At 31.6% G+C, this 16458-nt stretch overlaps 1 protein-coding gene across 1 annotated transcript; it reads right to left on the bottom strand.

Moving 5' to 3' along the window:
• Positions 1-404: 404 nt before the first annotated feature.
• On the bottom strand, positions 405-1657 carry LOC100818531 (transcription repressor OFP6). The gene is made up of 2 exons (XM_003519081.5): positions 1028-1657; positions 405-647 (listed from the first exon to the last, which is right to left on the bottom strand). Exons 1-2 carry the CDS (start codon positions 1515-1517, stop codon positions 613-615), a joined length of 525 nt encoding a protein of 174 aa, XP_003519129.2. The 5' UTR covers positions 1518-1657; the 3' UTR covers positions 405-612.
• Positions 1658-16458: the final 14801 nt, after the last annotated feature.

Below are 16458 nucleotides of genomic sequence, written 5' to 3'. Positions count from 1 at the left end.
TTTTTATGAAGAATTTAAAATTTTAGAATTTTAAACAACTAAAAATCTGGAATTTCAATTTTCTTTTAAAAGATGAAAAATTGAAATTAGCACACCAACCATATCTTCTCTTTTTTTATCATTCATTTTTTTCATCTCATAATTTTAATACTTTTATCCAAACACAAAATTTTAAAAATAAAAAAATTTCAATTGAAGTATTTAAAATTCTTAAAATTTAAAATTTCTCAGAATTTTAAATTTCTCCGTCCAAACATACTCTTATTTATTTTCTTCTTATTTCATTCATCATCAAAACAAAGTGTAAAGAAGAGTGAGGAATGATCACCAAAAAAAGAGAGTAAGGAACATGCGTTGTTCCAAATAAAAGGAGCTGATAATGACACATACGACAAACTCTTACAAAACTTCTATAATTTATTTTTCCCCATTTTCCATTATATTACCTATTTTATCTCGTACTTTCCACTCTCCTCTTTCTATTACTCTTTTACATTGTATGAATTGCATAAAATTTATGTAAGAGGGTCAAGTGAAGGAAAAAAAATAATAAAAAAAGAGGTCTCTGCTATAGAGCTTGGTTATGTTAAACAAAAAAACAGTTAAAGGATCTCATCCACTAGATTGATGCCAGGATAATGTTACTCCTACAAAAGTAAAAAACAGAGCTTCCTCAGTACGTTGGGATGATCTAAATGCTCCGCACAATACAACGTTAGCAACATAGTACAGAACACAACTTACATTGACTAAACATTTCTAGAAGACAAATTTCTACACAAGTACAAGTACCAAGAGAAAATAAGAAATTAAAATAATAGAGTTTTTCTCAAATTAAAATCAAGTTATGCACTTAACATTTTATAGAAACTATTTTTCTTAATTTCTTGAAAAGAAGTGCATAAATTGATTTTAACACATAAAACTTCTTATTCTCTTCTGGATGGAGAAATTTATCCAAAAAGACAGCCTAAGTTACAGTATTACACATTGGCACGTGCAAAGCACTAGAAGTCACGTGACTTACGGTTGAGGTGGAACCCAGTGGAAGAACCAGACCTCCTCACGGAGAAAACTCCATTCCAGATCTCAGTGAACGCTCTCACTATAACACCATGGTGGTCCGGCGAATTGAGCTGAAGAAAACAGTTGAGAAGCTCCCTGAGATCATCCTTAGAGTATATCTCATTCTCCAGTATCATCTGCAGCATAGAGTGCCTGAAGTCCAGGTATGGATCATCAGAGTCCTTCTCCACCGCCACGCCTCGCCCGTAGTTGCTGAACTGCGCCGAGGCCTCCGCGTAGCATGGCGAGAACGTGGCAGCGGTGGAGGCGTTGGTGGTGCTGCTGCTCGTCGCGGTGTCGTCCCAATGAAACCCGTGGGCCTGGTACGCGGGCTTCTTGGGCCTCCGCTTCGGGTGGAATATGTGCCGGAGGAGCCCGGGCCTTCTGCAGCTGCCGCAGCCCAGGCTCACGGACACGGTATTCAGAACCAGTTTTTTTCTGGAACTAGACATTGCTGCTGCTAATGTAGTAATAATAATAATAATGTCATGTCTGTTGTGAGAAAGTTTGTGGGAAGTGGGAATGGAAAGAGGGTTTTTATGGGGATTGAGCAGTGAGAAAGAGGAAGGGTGGTCACAATTTATTTTTGCATGTGAGGCAAAGAGGGTCCGTGCTTGTTAAACTTTATTATTGGTGGCAGAGTGACCTGGACCGCAGATTTTTAGTTTCTTTTGGGATAAATTAATGTTCAATTAATTTTTTTTAATTATATTATTCTTGGACACAAAATAATATACTATGTTCGTACTTTTTTTTATCTCATTTTCTAACATGCAGGTATTTATTAAATATGAAACTCATAAGTCACGAACATTTTTATTAAAATAAGTAATAACTAAAAACATAATCAAATCATTAACAAGTTATATGTATTGAGTTCAAGTTATAAATTTTCATAAGTAAGTTATATTTAAATTTAACAAAAAAAATATTAACCAAATCCAAACTTTAATATTCAATATTGGAGTTGACTCATTCGTATCCCTTTTTTTTTACGCAACTCATCATTCGATCCTTTTTTTTGCGCAGCTCATTGTATCCTTATTACAGGGAATTCATACTCATTAAATATTTCACTATATATTAAAAAAAAAGGTAATGTGAATTTTGATCCTTCATGTATTAATATTTTTTATTTTGATTTATTAGGTTTTAAAAGTTTAATTTTGATCCTTTATATTTTTTTAAAGTTTTATTTCGATCATTATTTTTGTTTTCAATTAAAAACGTTACTATTTTGTTTTGAAATTTGAAATAGTAATGATTAAAAATTTCAATATGTGTCTTATAAAAGTAAATTACATAATTTATCTCCCAAACAAATACGATCCAAATGAACAACACAATATGTTTCTTACATAATTTGATTTTAAAAAACATACAGTGACAGTTTTTAGTTACTATTTTAAATTAATTATTACAAAATTTAAAAGTTAATGAAACAGTAACATTTTTAATAGATAATAAAAAAAATAATCCAAATAAAAATTTTAAAAATATAAAGACAAAAATCAAAACTCTAAAATCTTAATGTATCAAAACGAAAAAACATTACATAAAGAACAGGAACATTTAACCTAAAAAATTTAACAAACTCGGTTATGGAGACCACACGACCGTGCATTCATTTTAGAAACATAGAGGATCTTCTACCTTGGCCAAATGAGTGATTTGCTATAATTATTTGAGTAAATTACAACAATAGTCCATGAGGTTTAGTGTAATTATACTAGTATTTCCCCCTTTTTTTTTTTTTTTCATTACTTTGACTTCCTTTGCAACGGGTGTTAGTGTATATAATGTTTAAGGGGATGCTAGTGTAACACATGGCCGTGTCCAGATATTATGAGACCTGACGCTGAATTTACTTCAAATTTTAATTAAATATACTTTGTTAATTTTTTAAAAAATAAATTATGATTTTATATTTTAAATATTATTTAAATTTCAAATTGACTCTCAATTAAAGATTGAAATTAATCTATATGAAATAAAATTTTAGCTAAATGTGTAATTCTATAATCAATTTTTTTTGCCAAAACATTTTTTTTATACATCAACCATAGACTCATTCATTAAATTTAAATTTTGTACTAATTTCAATAAATTTTTTTAAGTAAAGGAGAGGTTGAATCTAAAATAGACATAAAGTAATTTTCTTAAACTTTTTGAAATAAAATTAACATTTTACTTAAATGATTTATGATAACCATTACATTCATAATTTAAGATTATGTAGTTTTATTAATAAAAAATAATTACAAATAATAGATTATATCTTAATAAAATTTACCACTTAATAATTTAAATTGACAAAAAATATTTAAAATGTAAAAAAGTGAAATCCTTGGAACCTAAGATAAAGGCCTCATTAGTCTTATGGTCTCCACGACCTGGTGTAATGTTTTCAAACATATAAGGAATTCTTAGTGTAATATTTTCAAATATAAGGAAATGCTAGTATAACATTTTCAAACTTAGGGGGTACTAAAATAAAAAAAAAAGAGTGAAGTTTTGTGTAATTAAATGAAATCTCAGCGGGCGTTGCTATAACATGCTCTTACTTTTAAAATCACAACCTTGGTACATTGGATATTTTTGGTAAAAAAACATTAAATTGTAAGGATACAAAATATTTAAGACTTAATTTTTTGTCGACAAAAGTCATTAATTGCTGACATTTTTTTAAAAAATAATACGAAAGCAATTGCAATGGACTTAACTCATTGTAAAGACACTTTTTTAAAAACTTTATATAATTCCTTTTATTGTCTTGTACTCTTCTTTTTGACCGAAGATTTATATCATTTCATTCCTAACAAGTTTCCCCCATATATGGGATAATATGATAAAATTAGTAGAGACTAAGCAAACATGGGACCACCTAAGCAAACTCATGTGTAACACCATTGGTTGTCTCTTAAGTCTTAACTAAACCAAGGCTAGGTTGAGTTATGAGATAACAAGGTTCTATAATAATTTATTATGACCCCGAAATTCGATTCTATCCACAATTGCACCCAACTTTGTCTATGACACACTTGTTATCAGCTTCAAAAAACATGTTTTGTAGTCCTAGCGAGGTAACAAATTTGATAGTTGTAAGTACTCCCCAAGCTTCTCCATCATACATGTCCATGCAAGGCTGCCTCCATTTGGTGTGAACAACAACCACTCGACCTTGATGTCAGAATGAGTTTCATAATCATGTGTTATTTCATGCGCTTCGCTATTAAAAAATATGTTTTTAACATCGTCAATTTAACATTGATTTTATGAAAATCTATGATAAGAAAAAGTATGGTGATATTTTTGAAAATAAAATGACTTTGTTAACATCGATTTTATAAAATCGATGTTGTGTATATCTCTTAACACTAGTTTTTATAAAAAAAAAAAAAAAAATCAATGTTATTTTTTACTCGTTAACATTGGTTTTGTAAAATCGATATTGTGCATATCTCTTAACATTGGTTTTGATAAAAACTGATGTTATTTTTTTGCTCGTTAGCATCAATTTTAATCAAAACCGATGTTAAGAGATATACACAACATCGGTTATTAAAAAGTCGATGTTGTCAATTTTTCTAAAAAAAACACATGCCTTATTAGAAAACCTTCTCGTCCCCCTCCCATCAAAATCACTTTTTTCCCTTCTTCCAACAACAACAACGATTCACTTTCAAACCCTTCTCCCTCTCACCCTCTAATGCTCTTCAAAGCCATCACCATCTCTTTTGTCGTCTCCATCCTTATGCACTTTACCCCTCTCTCCCCTTTCCTCCCTAACCTCCTCGCCAAACTCAACTCCAGAAGGAGTTGGAGACACTAGCAACTTTGGGAATGTTCGAGAAGATTTATTTGGAAGGGAAAACAAACCCTTACATCTCAATTGGGGTTACCATTTCCTTCAGTGGCAATTGGTCGATGGATTTCGTTGCATCAATGTAGGGTTGATGCTGCAATTAAACTAAATCTCTATTTGAGACTTGCAGGTGTATAAATAGCACATTGTTTCCCTCTTGTCATTCTTACTCCATTGTCTTTCTCATTCGTCCTTTTCCTTTTATGTACACATCATTTCAACTCATAGCCCCACTCTCACCTTTTTTTACAGAAAAAAATAAAGTAAAAGAAAAGATCAATTGATCGAGGAATGGGAAGGATTCTGGTGAGGTTTGAGAGGGTAACGACTGACGTTGACACTAACGTGACATGTGTGAGGCTCGACGATAACAGCGAGAATGAGCAGTGCTCGCCAGAGGACTCGATTGATTTGTCAGATCTGGTGAAATCATTCATGGAGAAAGCGGGAAAGGGAGAAGATGTGGTTGGAGTTCGTTAGGATAATGAGGTTGAGAATTTTGATTCTGAGAAGAGGGAGAAGTTGGAGGGAATATTTAATGATGACGGGGATGCAAAAGAAAAAATTAGAAGAGAAGTTGAACTTGCATGGGGGCTTGTTGGCGAAAAGGATAACTCATCACCCTAATTCTAACAACAATTGATGTCTCTCCTACGGGATAGAGGTTTTGATGTTGGCCAGTACTATACAATATATCTTAATTACTCGTACCAGTTATCATATTCAATTTTTCATTTTGTCTATTCAACCCTAACAGGTTTGTATTTGAGATTTGTTGGGTTGGTTATAAATGTTTGTCATATGTGCCATTGATGTGTTTAGTATCAGCTAATATAATTTGTTTTAATTGTTGCAATTATCTTCCAAGTGATTTTCTTCATTTATCTTCGAGCTCTATCTCCATAATTATATTTGTTTTGAATTAACTCAGTTTCTGGACACAATATCTAGCACACTCCTAGCTTAAACGCGATATCTTCTATAAAATTTCATCTTGTTTGTTTGAGCTGCCTTGAGCAGCCTATACCTCACTTGAGTGAGGCTACCTTGTAAAATTATCTTATTTCTCTATAAAAACTCACAAAATGATATTAAAAACTTCTAAAATCGTAATTCCTATCTAAATTATATTAAAAACTGAAAAAATAATGATTTTGATTCAAAACAAGGCTTAAAGTATACTAAAGTATCAAATAAATGTCTCAAATTGCATATGAAAATACGGTATAAATTTGATGTTTATCACTTTTGCTAGGGACAAAAAGCACATGGTGTTGTCTATACTATGTCTCATTCCTCTCAAATTAGAGCGTGACACGAAGTCTTATCTTTTAGTGTTAGACAACTGTCTTTTCAATGAATCAACACTAATCTCATAATGGATCCTTCATTGAAGTCTATAAAATAAAAGGCAATCTCCATGTAGAAAGCAAATGATGAGAAATCTTACAAGTGAGCAAGAAAATATCGCAAAACTCTGCTAAAATCACGAGATGACTAATATGTAGTTTTCATTTGTTTACTCTTTGCTAAGCAAATTAATCTTGTATTTAAGCTTTATTGTGTATTCACTCATTGAGTGTTACAAAATACTTCTATTCATCCAAACTTTTGTTTGTGAAAGCATGAGTGCTTAGTGTTAAACAATATTTGGGTTTCTTAGATTTAGGGGGAGTCTAAGAAAGTGTCAGAAGTGGTATTAAGATTATTTTTAAAGCCAGGAGTGGCAGGTGTTAGGGTTTTATTTCACGTTAGATTCAACTTATAGGTCAAGTGTAACCTAATCATGATATAGTAACTGAACTATCATCGAGATCGACTCCTAAAGGAATAAAGAGGGATTTCATGTAATTATTTAACTAAGAACTAGGGTTTTGTACTTTTGTTTTGTGATTGTCACAAAATCAATAACATAAAATAAATTGCAATAAAAATTAAATGACCATAAAATAATTAAGTAAAGATATAAATACTAGACTTAGATGGTGATGTCAATCTTGATGAATGAATGTCTAGGTTTAGACTTAGAATTTGTTCGATCCACTGTAACTTCACAATTCTTTACTTATCTCTCTTGCTTATTCCCAATTGACTAATATATTCTACCCTAGCTCCCGCATGGTTGCAGATTCTAAACTACTTGCTCGATATTTAATCCCTTGGATATACCAACACAAGCAATCAATATTAATGGTTGAGAATTAGTGAGGCTTAACCAAGATTATTCTATCCCTAGATATAATCCCAATTAACTACTTGATTCATGTTCGGGTTTCAACAAAGGCTCCCCAAAACGCAGGTCAATTCTTGGATTCATCTACAAAATGGTCAATCAAATAAAAAGATTAAGTACGAAAACAAATAAAGAACTCAAGATGAAGTATTGAATTGATAAAATCAAAGTGAAACAAGGTTCATCCTTTCCTCTCCTAGGTGGATGGAATTGCACACATAAAAATAATACAATAAAACTTAGAGTGTCTAATGGAACAATGGAGGCGTCTAGTAGGTGGAAATCTAAAATATAATTCTAAGAACTGCTCGAGACTTCTAACAGTTTCAATGAATGTCTAGTCTCCTATTTATAGAATTGTAATTAGGTTTAATTATGGAGATAATCACAAGAAATTATAAACAAATAATACCCCTAATTAATTCAAGTAATTATCTACTTCTTTAGCCGATTTATCCTTAAAAAATATCTTGTTCTTGATTTTCCTAGCTTTTATCTTCAATTTTCGCAATTTTTCCATCCAGAACTTTCTGCCTATTTTAGGCCTCTAGAGCTTTGCCAAAATGACCTGGTTTTGCTATAAAAAATATAAAAAATTCAATAAAAATAACTAAAACATAAAATTCTACCTAAGACAAAGTAAAAATTGAATTTAAAGCTAATTTGATTCAAAGCAAGACCTAAAGTTAACTAAAATGCCAAATAAACATCACAAAATGTATATGAAAGCTCGATAAATTTGATGTTTATCAACACTCCAAACTTAGAATCTTGCTTGTCCTGAAGCAAAACTAACTAAAACTGTAAAAACTACTTAAAATAATAAGGACTTAAAAACAAAATTAAACTAAGACTAAAAAGCAAAAAGACAAATTAAAACTAAAGATTAAGGATACACAATGGCAAGTTACATACACACTGTTCTTGCATTCCCCTTTATTCAACAATTTTTTTGTTCTTGTACTTCAATCAACTAAGTATGGAGCCCACATTCAACTTTTTAGCTCAACCAAATCAAATGCAAGGTTAGATATATAGAACAAGAATGACAATCAAATTTAATGTCGTAGAAACTTGTCCTCACAATAAGTGTTTCACTCTTAAGCTTTTGACATAGCTTTGTATAAGTGTTTCACTTAATTCACAACTTAAGACACCACAGTTCAACTTTGATTTTCATCTCGAGTTAATCAACACATCAAATGCACATAAAGATCACTAAGGACTTTCTTGGCTTGTAATGGGGCTTGGCTAACAGGGAAAATTGGTTTTTCTAGATATTCAAAAGTAACTCAAAGGATGGAAAACATTTAGTCTATTCATTGGATTTTCATTCACTTCCTACCAATCCTTGGTACCCTAGATTTTCAATTTCAACAACTTTGCTTTGTCCTTAATTTTTTATTTTTTTTCTTTACTTTTCTTTTCCCTTTATTTGTTTCTTTATTTTTCTATTTTTCAGATTTTTCCTTTTTCAATAATTTACAAGAGTGAATGAGGATAATACTTTTAACCTTTGTTCACATGATAGCTTGTTGCTACCCTTTATTTTGTTCCATTTGAGTGGTGCATTGCCACTCCAAACTTAAAATTTTCCCAATTCCTAGACCTATGTTCTCATATCCTTTAAGTTAAGGGTAGTAGCAAATATATAAACATATAAATTTCAAGTTTAGGAAATTAAAAAAGAATACATCAATTAAGCTCAAAGTAAGGCGCAAGGGATAAACAATGTATGGTAGGCTTTTTGGCTCTCGGCTAAACATGCAAGCATGACCTTGATCATTTCAATGCATACAATTGCAATCAATCTACAAGAGATTCAATCAAAGTCTACTGCGAGTGAAATAAGAGTGTCTCTCAATATATATTTTTATTATTACAAGGATCACTCACTCACCGAGCTAGGTCTACAAGTTTCTTTATTTGCTTTCAATTTTTCATGCCAAACTCATTACACATCTCAATCAAGAAAAATCAATGGTTTTCACGTTTAGCATTTGAGTTCAACCAAACAAAGAATTATTTAAGAACAAAAGTTTGCTTTATTTTATGGTGGGTTTGCAAGAAAATGGCGATGCTTCTTAATCACTTGTGTTTCCTTATCTTCCTAATAATAAACATATTCCTAAACTACCACACATATACTAAACAACTAAACTAATAAAACAAAATTAACAAAAAGTAAAAGAGAGGGGTAGAGAAGGCTTCACTTAGGGCTAAAGAACCTCCAACATCTCCTCTTATTCATTGCATCCTCGCCACCTCCCTAGATAGCGAGTACATGGTCCTCCAAATGAGTTGGCGATTAATATGGCTGCACATGAAGAATAAAGCTCAAAATACAAGTTAGTGCTATGCTAATGAGTGGTAATTTTATTTTGAACTCCAAACATCAAATTAAAACCTATACTAAGAATTAAAATGCAATAAGTTTAAATTTAAACTATACTAAGAATTTAAAATGCAAAAAGAAAAAGTTAAAGTTGTGGAAGCAAAGCTTCATGATGAATCAACAATGATTCAAAGGTGTTTTGATGATAACAATGATGACAACAAAAGATGATGACAAAGGTAATGAACAAAAAGCTCAAAAGATCAAAGAACAACTCAAGTGAATCAAAGAACAACTCAAGTGAATCAAAGAACATCTCAAGTGAATCAAGAATAAGTCAAGAGTTCAAGACTCAAGAAGAAAGTCTACAATAAAGAATCAAGATTCAAGATTCAAGATCTCAAGAATCAAGATCAAGATTCAAGACTCAAGATTCAAGAATGAAGAAAAGACTCAATCAAGATAAGTATTAAAAAGTTTTTTCAAAACTTTGAATAGCACATGAGTTTTCAAACTGAATTTACAACGTTCCAAATATTTTCAAAAGGCTATAATCGATTACAATGTTTTGGTAATCGATTACCAGTGTCCTTGAACGTTGAAATTCAAATTTAAATGTGAAGAGTCACATTGTTTCACTCAAAAGCTTTGTGTAATTGATTACACTTATTTGGTAATCGATTACCAGTGATTGTTTCTGAAAAATCAAAAGATGTAACTCTTAAAAAAGGTTTTGACTTTTTCAAATGGGTTTTAAGTTTTTCTAAAAGTTATAACTCTTCTGAATGGCCTTCTTGACCAGACATAAAGAGTCTATAAAAGCAAGGCTTTGTTTTGCATTTTAAATCAATCTTTCTAACAACAATCTTATACAATCCTTTACAAGCCTTGAATCTCTTTGAATCTCTTTAAACTTCTTCTTCTTCTTTGTACCAAAAGCTTTCTGAAGTTTTCTGGTTTTCTAAACCTTGAAAACTTGTGCTATTCATCTTTTCATTCTCTTCTCCCTTTGCCAAAAAGAATTCGCCAAGGACTAACCGCCAGAATTCTTTTTGTGTCTCTCTTCTCTCTTTTCCAAAAGAACAAGGGACTAACCGCCTGAATTCTTTTGTGTCTCCCTTCTCCCTTGTCAAAGAATTCAAAACGACACAGTCTGAGAATTCTTTTGATTCTTCCCATTCCCTAATACAAAAGCGTTCAAAGGTTTAACCGCCTGAGAATTCTTTTGTATCCCCATTCACAAAGTATCAAAGGTGTAACAGCCTGAGATCTTTGTCTTAACAGATTGCAGGGTACATCCTTTGTGGTACAAGTAGAGGGTACATCTACTTGAGTTTGACTGAGAACAAGAGAGGGTACATCTCTTGTGGATCAGTTCTAGTGGAGGGTACATCCACTAGGGTTTCAAAGAGAACAAGGGAAGGTACATCCCTTGTGGATCTTTGCTTGTAAAAGGATTTTTACAAGGTTGAAAGAAATCCCAAGGACCGCAGGCCGCTTGGGGACTGGAGGTAGGCACGGGTTGTTGCCGAACCAGTATAAAAACTCTTGTGTGTTTGTTTCCTTCTTCCCTACTCTTTTACTTTCCGCTGTGCATTTAATTTCCGCTTTTACTTTCTGTTAAGTTTTCTCTTCTACTCCTCATTCTCTTAACAATTTAGTAAAAGCCTTAAAAGAGTAATTTTTTAATTAATAAAGGTATAGGAATAATTAATTCAACCCCCCCTTCTTAATTATTCTGAGGCCACTCGATCCAACAAAAGTTAGAATGCTAGGTTGCCTCCTAGTAAGCACTTATTTAACACTAATAGCTTGACATATGACATATGGATTGTCAAGGTGTTGTATGATGGAATTGTTGGTGAGCCGATTCGTTGGGAAAATCTTCAATGCCTTGAATGTAGCAGTAAAACATTTGTTTCTTGCCCTCTCTAAGTGTGTAGACTCCTTTACGAACACCGATGGTTACATGATTAGTTCTCATGAAAGATCTTCCTACAATGATTGGAACTTGCTGGTCCTCCTTTATCATAACAAAAAAAAAAGTTATAAATGTTAAAATATTTACCTTTATTGTCACGTTTACCGTTTTCCATAGTACTTTCTTTTAAGAACCATCAACAAATTCTAGAGTCATCGTGGTGGGCTTTAGGTTAAGGTGACCAATCTTCTTTTAGAAAGAATGAGGCATAAGGTTGCAACTCACGCCTAAGTCAAGTAGTGCATGGTCGATAGAGAGATTTTGCAATGTGATGGGGATGGTAAAACATACCTTGTCCTCTAAATGTCTTGTGGGTCTTACTTGATGTAGCACGTCCCATGTGAGTTTTTCAATAGGTGGTTCCTCCTTTTTCCCTTGTAGCATCTCTATGTATTTCTCGAATTTCAGCTCTCCTCTCATCATCTCCTTGCTTATGGATGCTTAGCTTGCTAAAATCAAATAATGTAGGATTAAGTGAGGATTTCATAACTTGGGTTGAAGGGTTGGCTTGTGCTTTCATCTCTTCCTCTAGCATGGTTTTTCTTCTACGTCTTCTTCTTCTTCACCTACCTCATCACACTCTATGGTGGAGATAATAGCCTAGCAATGACCTTTTGGCCAATTGAAAAGGTTTGCAATTATTTGGCCAATTACCTTATTTGAGTCTTCATGCTTTTGATCGCGGATTCGGTATTTTTATGGTTGGTGATGACCGCTTTGGTGAGTTTGGTAAAGGCTTCTTCCAACTTTGCAGTGTGGTCCCACAAATTTGGTCTTTGTTGTGGTTTGTTGTCTCTTGCTTGGATCTAATTTCCATGTATGTTTTGGAAACATCTTTGTTGGAAGTTATTGTGTGGTCGTTGTTGTCCTCCCATGTAGTTAACCTCCTCGGTTGGTACCTTAGTGCATTTTGATGTTTGATGGCCTCCTCCACATTCTTCACACATGAACGCTTGTTGGGGTTTCTTTGAGATGGTCCCTTGGAGTTGTTGCAGGATTTGTTGGATTGCCTTAGTCATTGTTTCTATTTGCACTTGCATCTTTTGTTGAAGAGCGAAAAGGTTATCTTGAGGGTTAAGTTCATACATACCTTTTGGGGGATTTGCTTGGTTTATTTCTACGGTTCGCTCACTGGCCACCAAATCTTCACACATGAATTGGTTGTGATTGAGGTTGTTATGGGCCCATGAGGGGAAATTAATTTGGTTATCCCCAATGTTTGGTGGTCTAATAGATTGGCTCACATCAATTCCTTGACTGGTTGCTAATTTTTTCATGGTTTGCTTTACTTCCGCCATTCCTTTGTTGTTTATTTTGGTTGCTTCAGTTGATGAGCTTAAAGAGGATCTTTCTTTGAACAGTTGCTTCTTGGCACACAAATTTTTTCCCTTTAGCTTTTGAAAAGTGTTTTCGATTTCGAAATCAAGAGAAGTTAGAACAACCGTTTTGCTTCTTGTACTTAACATGTAAGAAGAAAATAGAAACTTGGAATAGGTGTGAGTAGAGTGGTCAATTTAATTAGTTAAAATACAAAATTAAAGATATAAAAAGATTGCTAAATTTTTGAAAAATTAAATAAAAAATGAAAGTATTAAAATATGAAAATAAAAGATATCCTAAGTACTAAAAAACAAAAATAAGAAAATAAAAGATAACTTTTTATTAAAATTTTCAAAAAAAAAAAATTATTTGAGATATAATCTGAAAATTAAAATGCTAATTATATCTAGATATATTTAAGGAATAATTATCATTTTAATTAAGGAAAAAAGATAACTAAAAACAAAAAATAGAAGATATATTTATTTTTAGTTTTTTCAAAATTTATAAAATAGAAGATAAATAAAATCTAAAAATTAAAAACTAATTATCGTATAATAAACAAAAAATTAAAAAAGATATAATCTGAAAATTAAAAACTAATTATTCTTTAAATAAAATATAAAAATTAAAGATAAATCTACCAACTAAATTATACATACTATATCTACTAATAGAGATTAGAAATAAAAAATAAAAAATGAAAATTAAAAAATATCTACCTGTTATTCAAAAATTAAGAGCAATTAGGAAGAACTAATCAAATGATGAAAATATTTACAAGATAATTTGATAAGATAATTACAAAAGATATGTTAGTAAATAAAAAAAATCTGAAAATTACAATCAATTAGATAATATATTTACAAGATAAAACTGAAATTAAAATTTCAAATAGGAGTGAGATATCGATAAAATGTTAAAAGATATGATAGATATTATTTGAATTTTCAATTCAGAATTTTTACTAACTATCTAAAAGATAAGAGATATTTACAATCTAATAAAATCTAATCTATAACTAACTACCTAAATCTAATCTAAAAGATATATCTACCTACTCTATCTACTCTAATTAAGATCTACAAATGTATCTATCTACATCTAATAAATAGACATGGCAAGAAAACCCGTACCCGTGGGTACCCGCCCGAATCCGTCCCGACTTTGACGGGTAATATTCGAGTTGACGGGTATGGGTACGGGTGTGGGATTACTAGACCCGTCCCGACCTCGAACCCGAACCCGCCCCGCCACTTAAAATCTTTAGAATTTTTTGCATAATTTAATCAAAAGGCATATAATTTTTATTACTAGTTAATTTTATTTTAAAATTTTTACATAATTTAATATTATTTTCTTAACTATTTATGTAGACACACGCGTTATAATAAATTTATTGATATATAAGTAGTTAAAAATAAATGTTTAACAATCAATTTATTTTTTTCTAAAATCAAATTTTTAATATTTTTTTACAAAAAAAAAATATTTTTCTAAATGGTGTGTGGAACGGGGTTGGGGATACCCGATACTCGACGGGTACGGGGATGAGACAATAAACTCAAACCCGTTGGGTATCGGGTACGGGTATGAGGATAGGTTGAGGAGTCGGAATAAGGGATTGGGGAGACAATACCTGTATCCGACCCGCCCCATTGCCATGTCAACTAATAAAATCAATCTACAATTATCTTTACCTAATTACAATTATTTACTAGTCTATTTACAAATATTTACATGTTGTTAATCAAATAAAAATAAAAAATCAATTTATTTGGTGGCAATGACACTAAAAACTTGTTAGAGTTTTATTTCACGTTATATTCAACTTATAGTCTAAGTGTAACCCAATCAAGATATACAAACTGAACTATCACCAATCGTCTCCCAAAGGAATAAAAGAGGAATTTCATGTAATTATTTAATAAAGAACTAGGTTTTTGTGTTTTTGTTTTGTTATTGTCACCAAATAAATAACAAAATAAATTGAAATAAAAATTAAATGAATATAAAATAATTAAGTAAAGATAGAAATACTAGACTTGGATGGTGACGTCAATCTTGATGAATTATTGTCTAGGTTTGGACTTAGAATTCATTGGATCCACTGTAACTTCACAATTCTCTACTCATCTCTCTTGCTCATCCCTAATTCACTAATGTATTCTATCCCAACTCCTACATTGTCATAGATTCTAAACTACTTGCCTGATACCCAATCCCTTGGACTTACCGACACAAGCAATCACCATTAATGGTCAAGAATTAGCGATGCTTAACCAAGATTATTCTATCCCTAGAGATAATCCCAATTAAGTACTGGATTTATGTTCGGATTTTAACAAGGTTCGCCAAAACACAAGTTAATTCCTGAATTCATCTATAAGATGACTAATCGAATAAAAAAATTAAGTACGTAAACAAATAAAGAATTTGAGATGAAGTATTGAATTGATAGAATTAAAGTGAAATAAAGTTCATCATTTCCTCTCTTAGGTGGAAGGAATTGCACTTATAAAAATAATACAATGAAATCTAGAGTGTCTAATGGAATAATGAAGGCGTCTAGTAAGTGGAAGTCTAAAATATAATTCTAAGAACTGCTCGGGACTTCTACCACGTTACAATGAATGTCTAGCCTCCTATTTATAGAATTGTAGTTAGGTTTAATTAAGGAAATAATCACAAGAAATTACAAACAAATAATATCTCTAATTAATTCAAGTCATTATTTACTTCTTTGGCTGATTTATCCTTAAAAAATATCCTGCTCTTGATTTTCCTAGCTTTTATCTTGAATTTTCGTAATTTCTCCTTCTAGAACTTTCTGCCTCTAGAGCTCTACCAGAATGACCTGTTTTTGTTGGAAAAACTATCAAAAATTAATTAAAAATGACTAAAACATAAAATTCTACCTAAGACAAAGTAAAAATTGAATTTAAAGCTAATTTGATTCAAAACAAGGCATAAAGTTAACTAAAATTCCAAATAAATGTCACAAAATACATATGAAAATCCAATAAATTTGACGTTTATCAAGAGGTTGGAATACTTGTTTTTAATCAAGTTTTGATTAGTGGAACCCTTTACTAGTGAGTAAAGGAGAACGGGTCGTAACTCAGGTTGAATGAACTAGTATAAACCAAGTGTTTCTACTTCTCTCCATATAGGTTTACATAGCATTCTTATAGCACTTTATATCATCCTTTTAACACCAAGTATTTATTCGAAAAACTGTTTTAAGAACTCACTCGTTTATCAAGTCACTGAACGACCATACTTATCTTCATTAAATATCTGCATTATCTTTAGCCACACACACACACACACACACACACACACACATATATATATTCGCTTTAATATTGCAAAAGTTTATATCTTTGATATACATACTGTTCAACCCCCCTTTTCTAGTGTGCTTATTTTTATTTCAATTAGTATTAGAGCTTGGTCTTAAGGGTTGAGTATTTGACAATACTAATGAAAAGATCCAATATATCAAAGATATGGAAGAAAGATTCTACAACAACAAATCACCTTTGTTCAGAGGCATAAAGTATGATTACTGGAAGGAGCATATGATAGCCCACTTCGAATAAATTCATATAGATCTATGGGACATGGTGAAAAATGGAGATTATATTCCATATGAT

The sequence above is a fragment of the Glycine max genome, chromosome 2 (assembly GCF_000004515.6).
Source record: "Glycine max cultivar Williams 82 chromosome 2, Glycine_max_v4.0, whole genome shotgun sequence".
NCBI lineage: Eukaryota > Viridiplantae > Streptophyta > Magnoliopsida > Fabales > Fabaceae > Glycine > Glycine max.
The sequence above is the reverse complement of the archived record's forward strand: the minus strand, read 5'-3'. Positions and strand labels throughout refer to the sequence as shown.

Bases quoted from the DNA above. Each gene is read 5' to 3' on its own strand.
- LOC100818531 (XM_003519081.5), bottom strand. From the start codon at position 1,517: ATGTCTAGTTCCAGAAAAAAACTGGTTCTGAATACCGTGTCCGTGAGC. The intron at 648-1,027 runs GTAAGTCACGTG...TTACTTTTGTAG, and splicing joins CACTGGGTTCCACCTCAACC to GAGTAACATTATCCTGGCAT.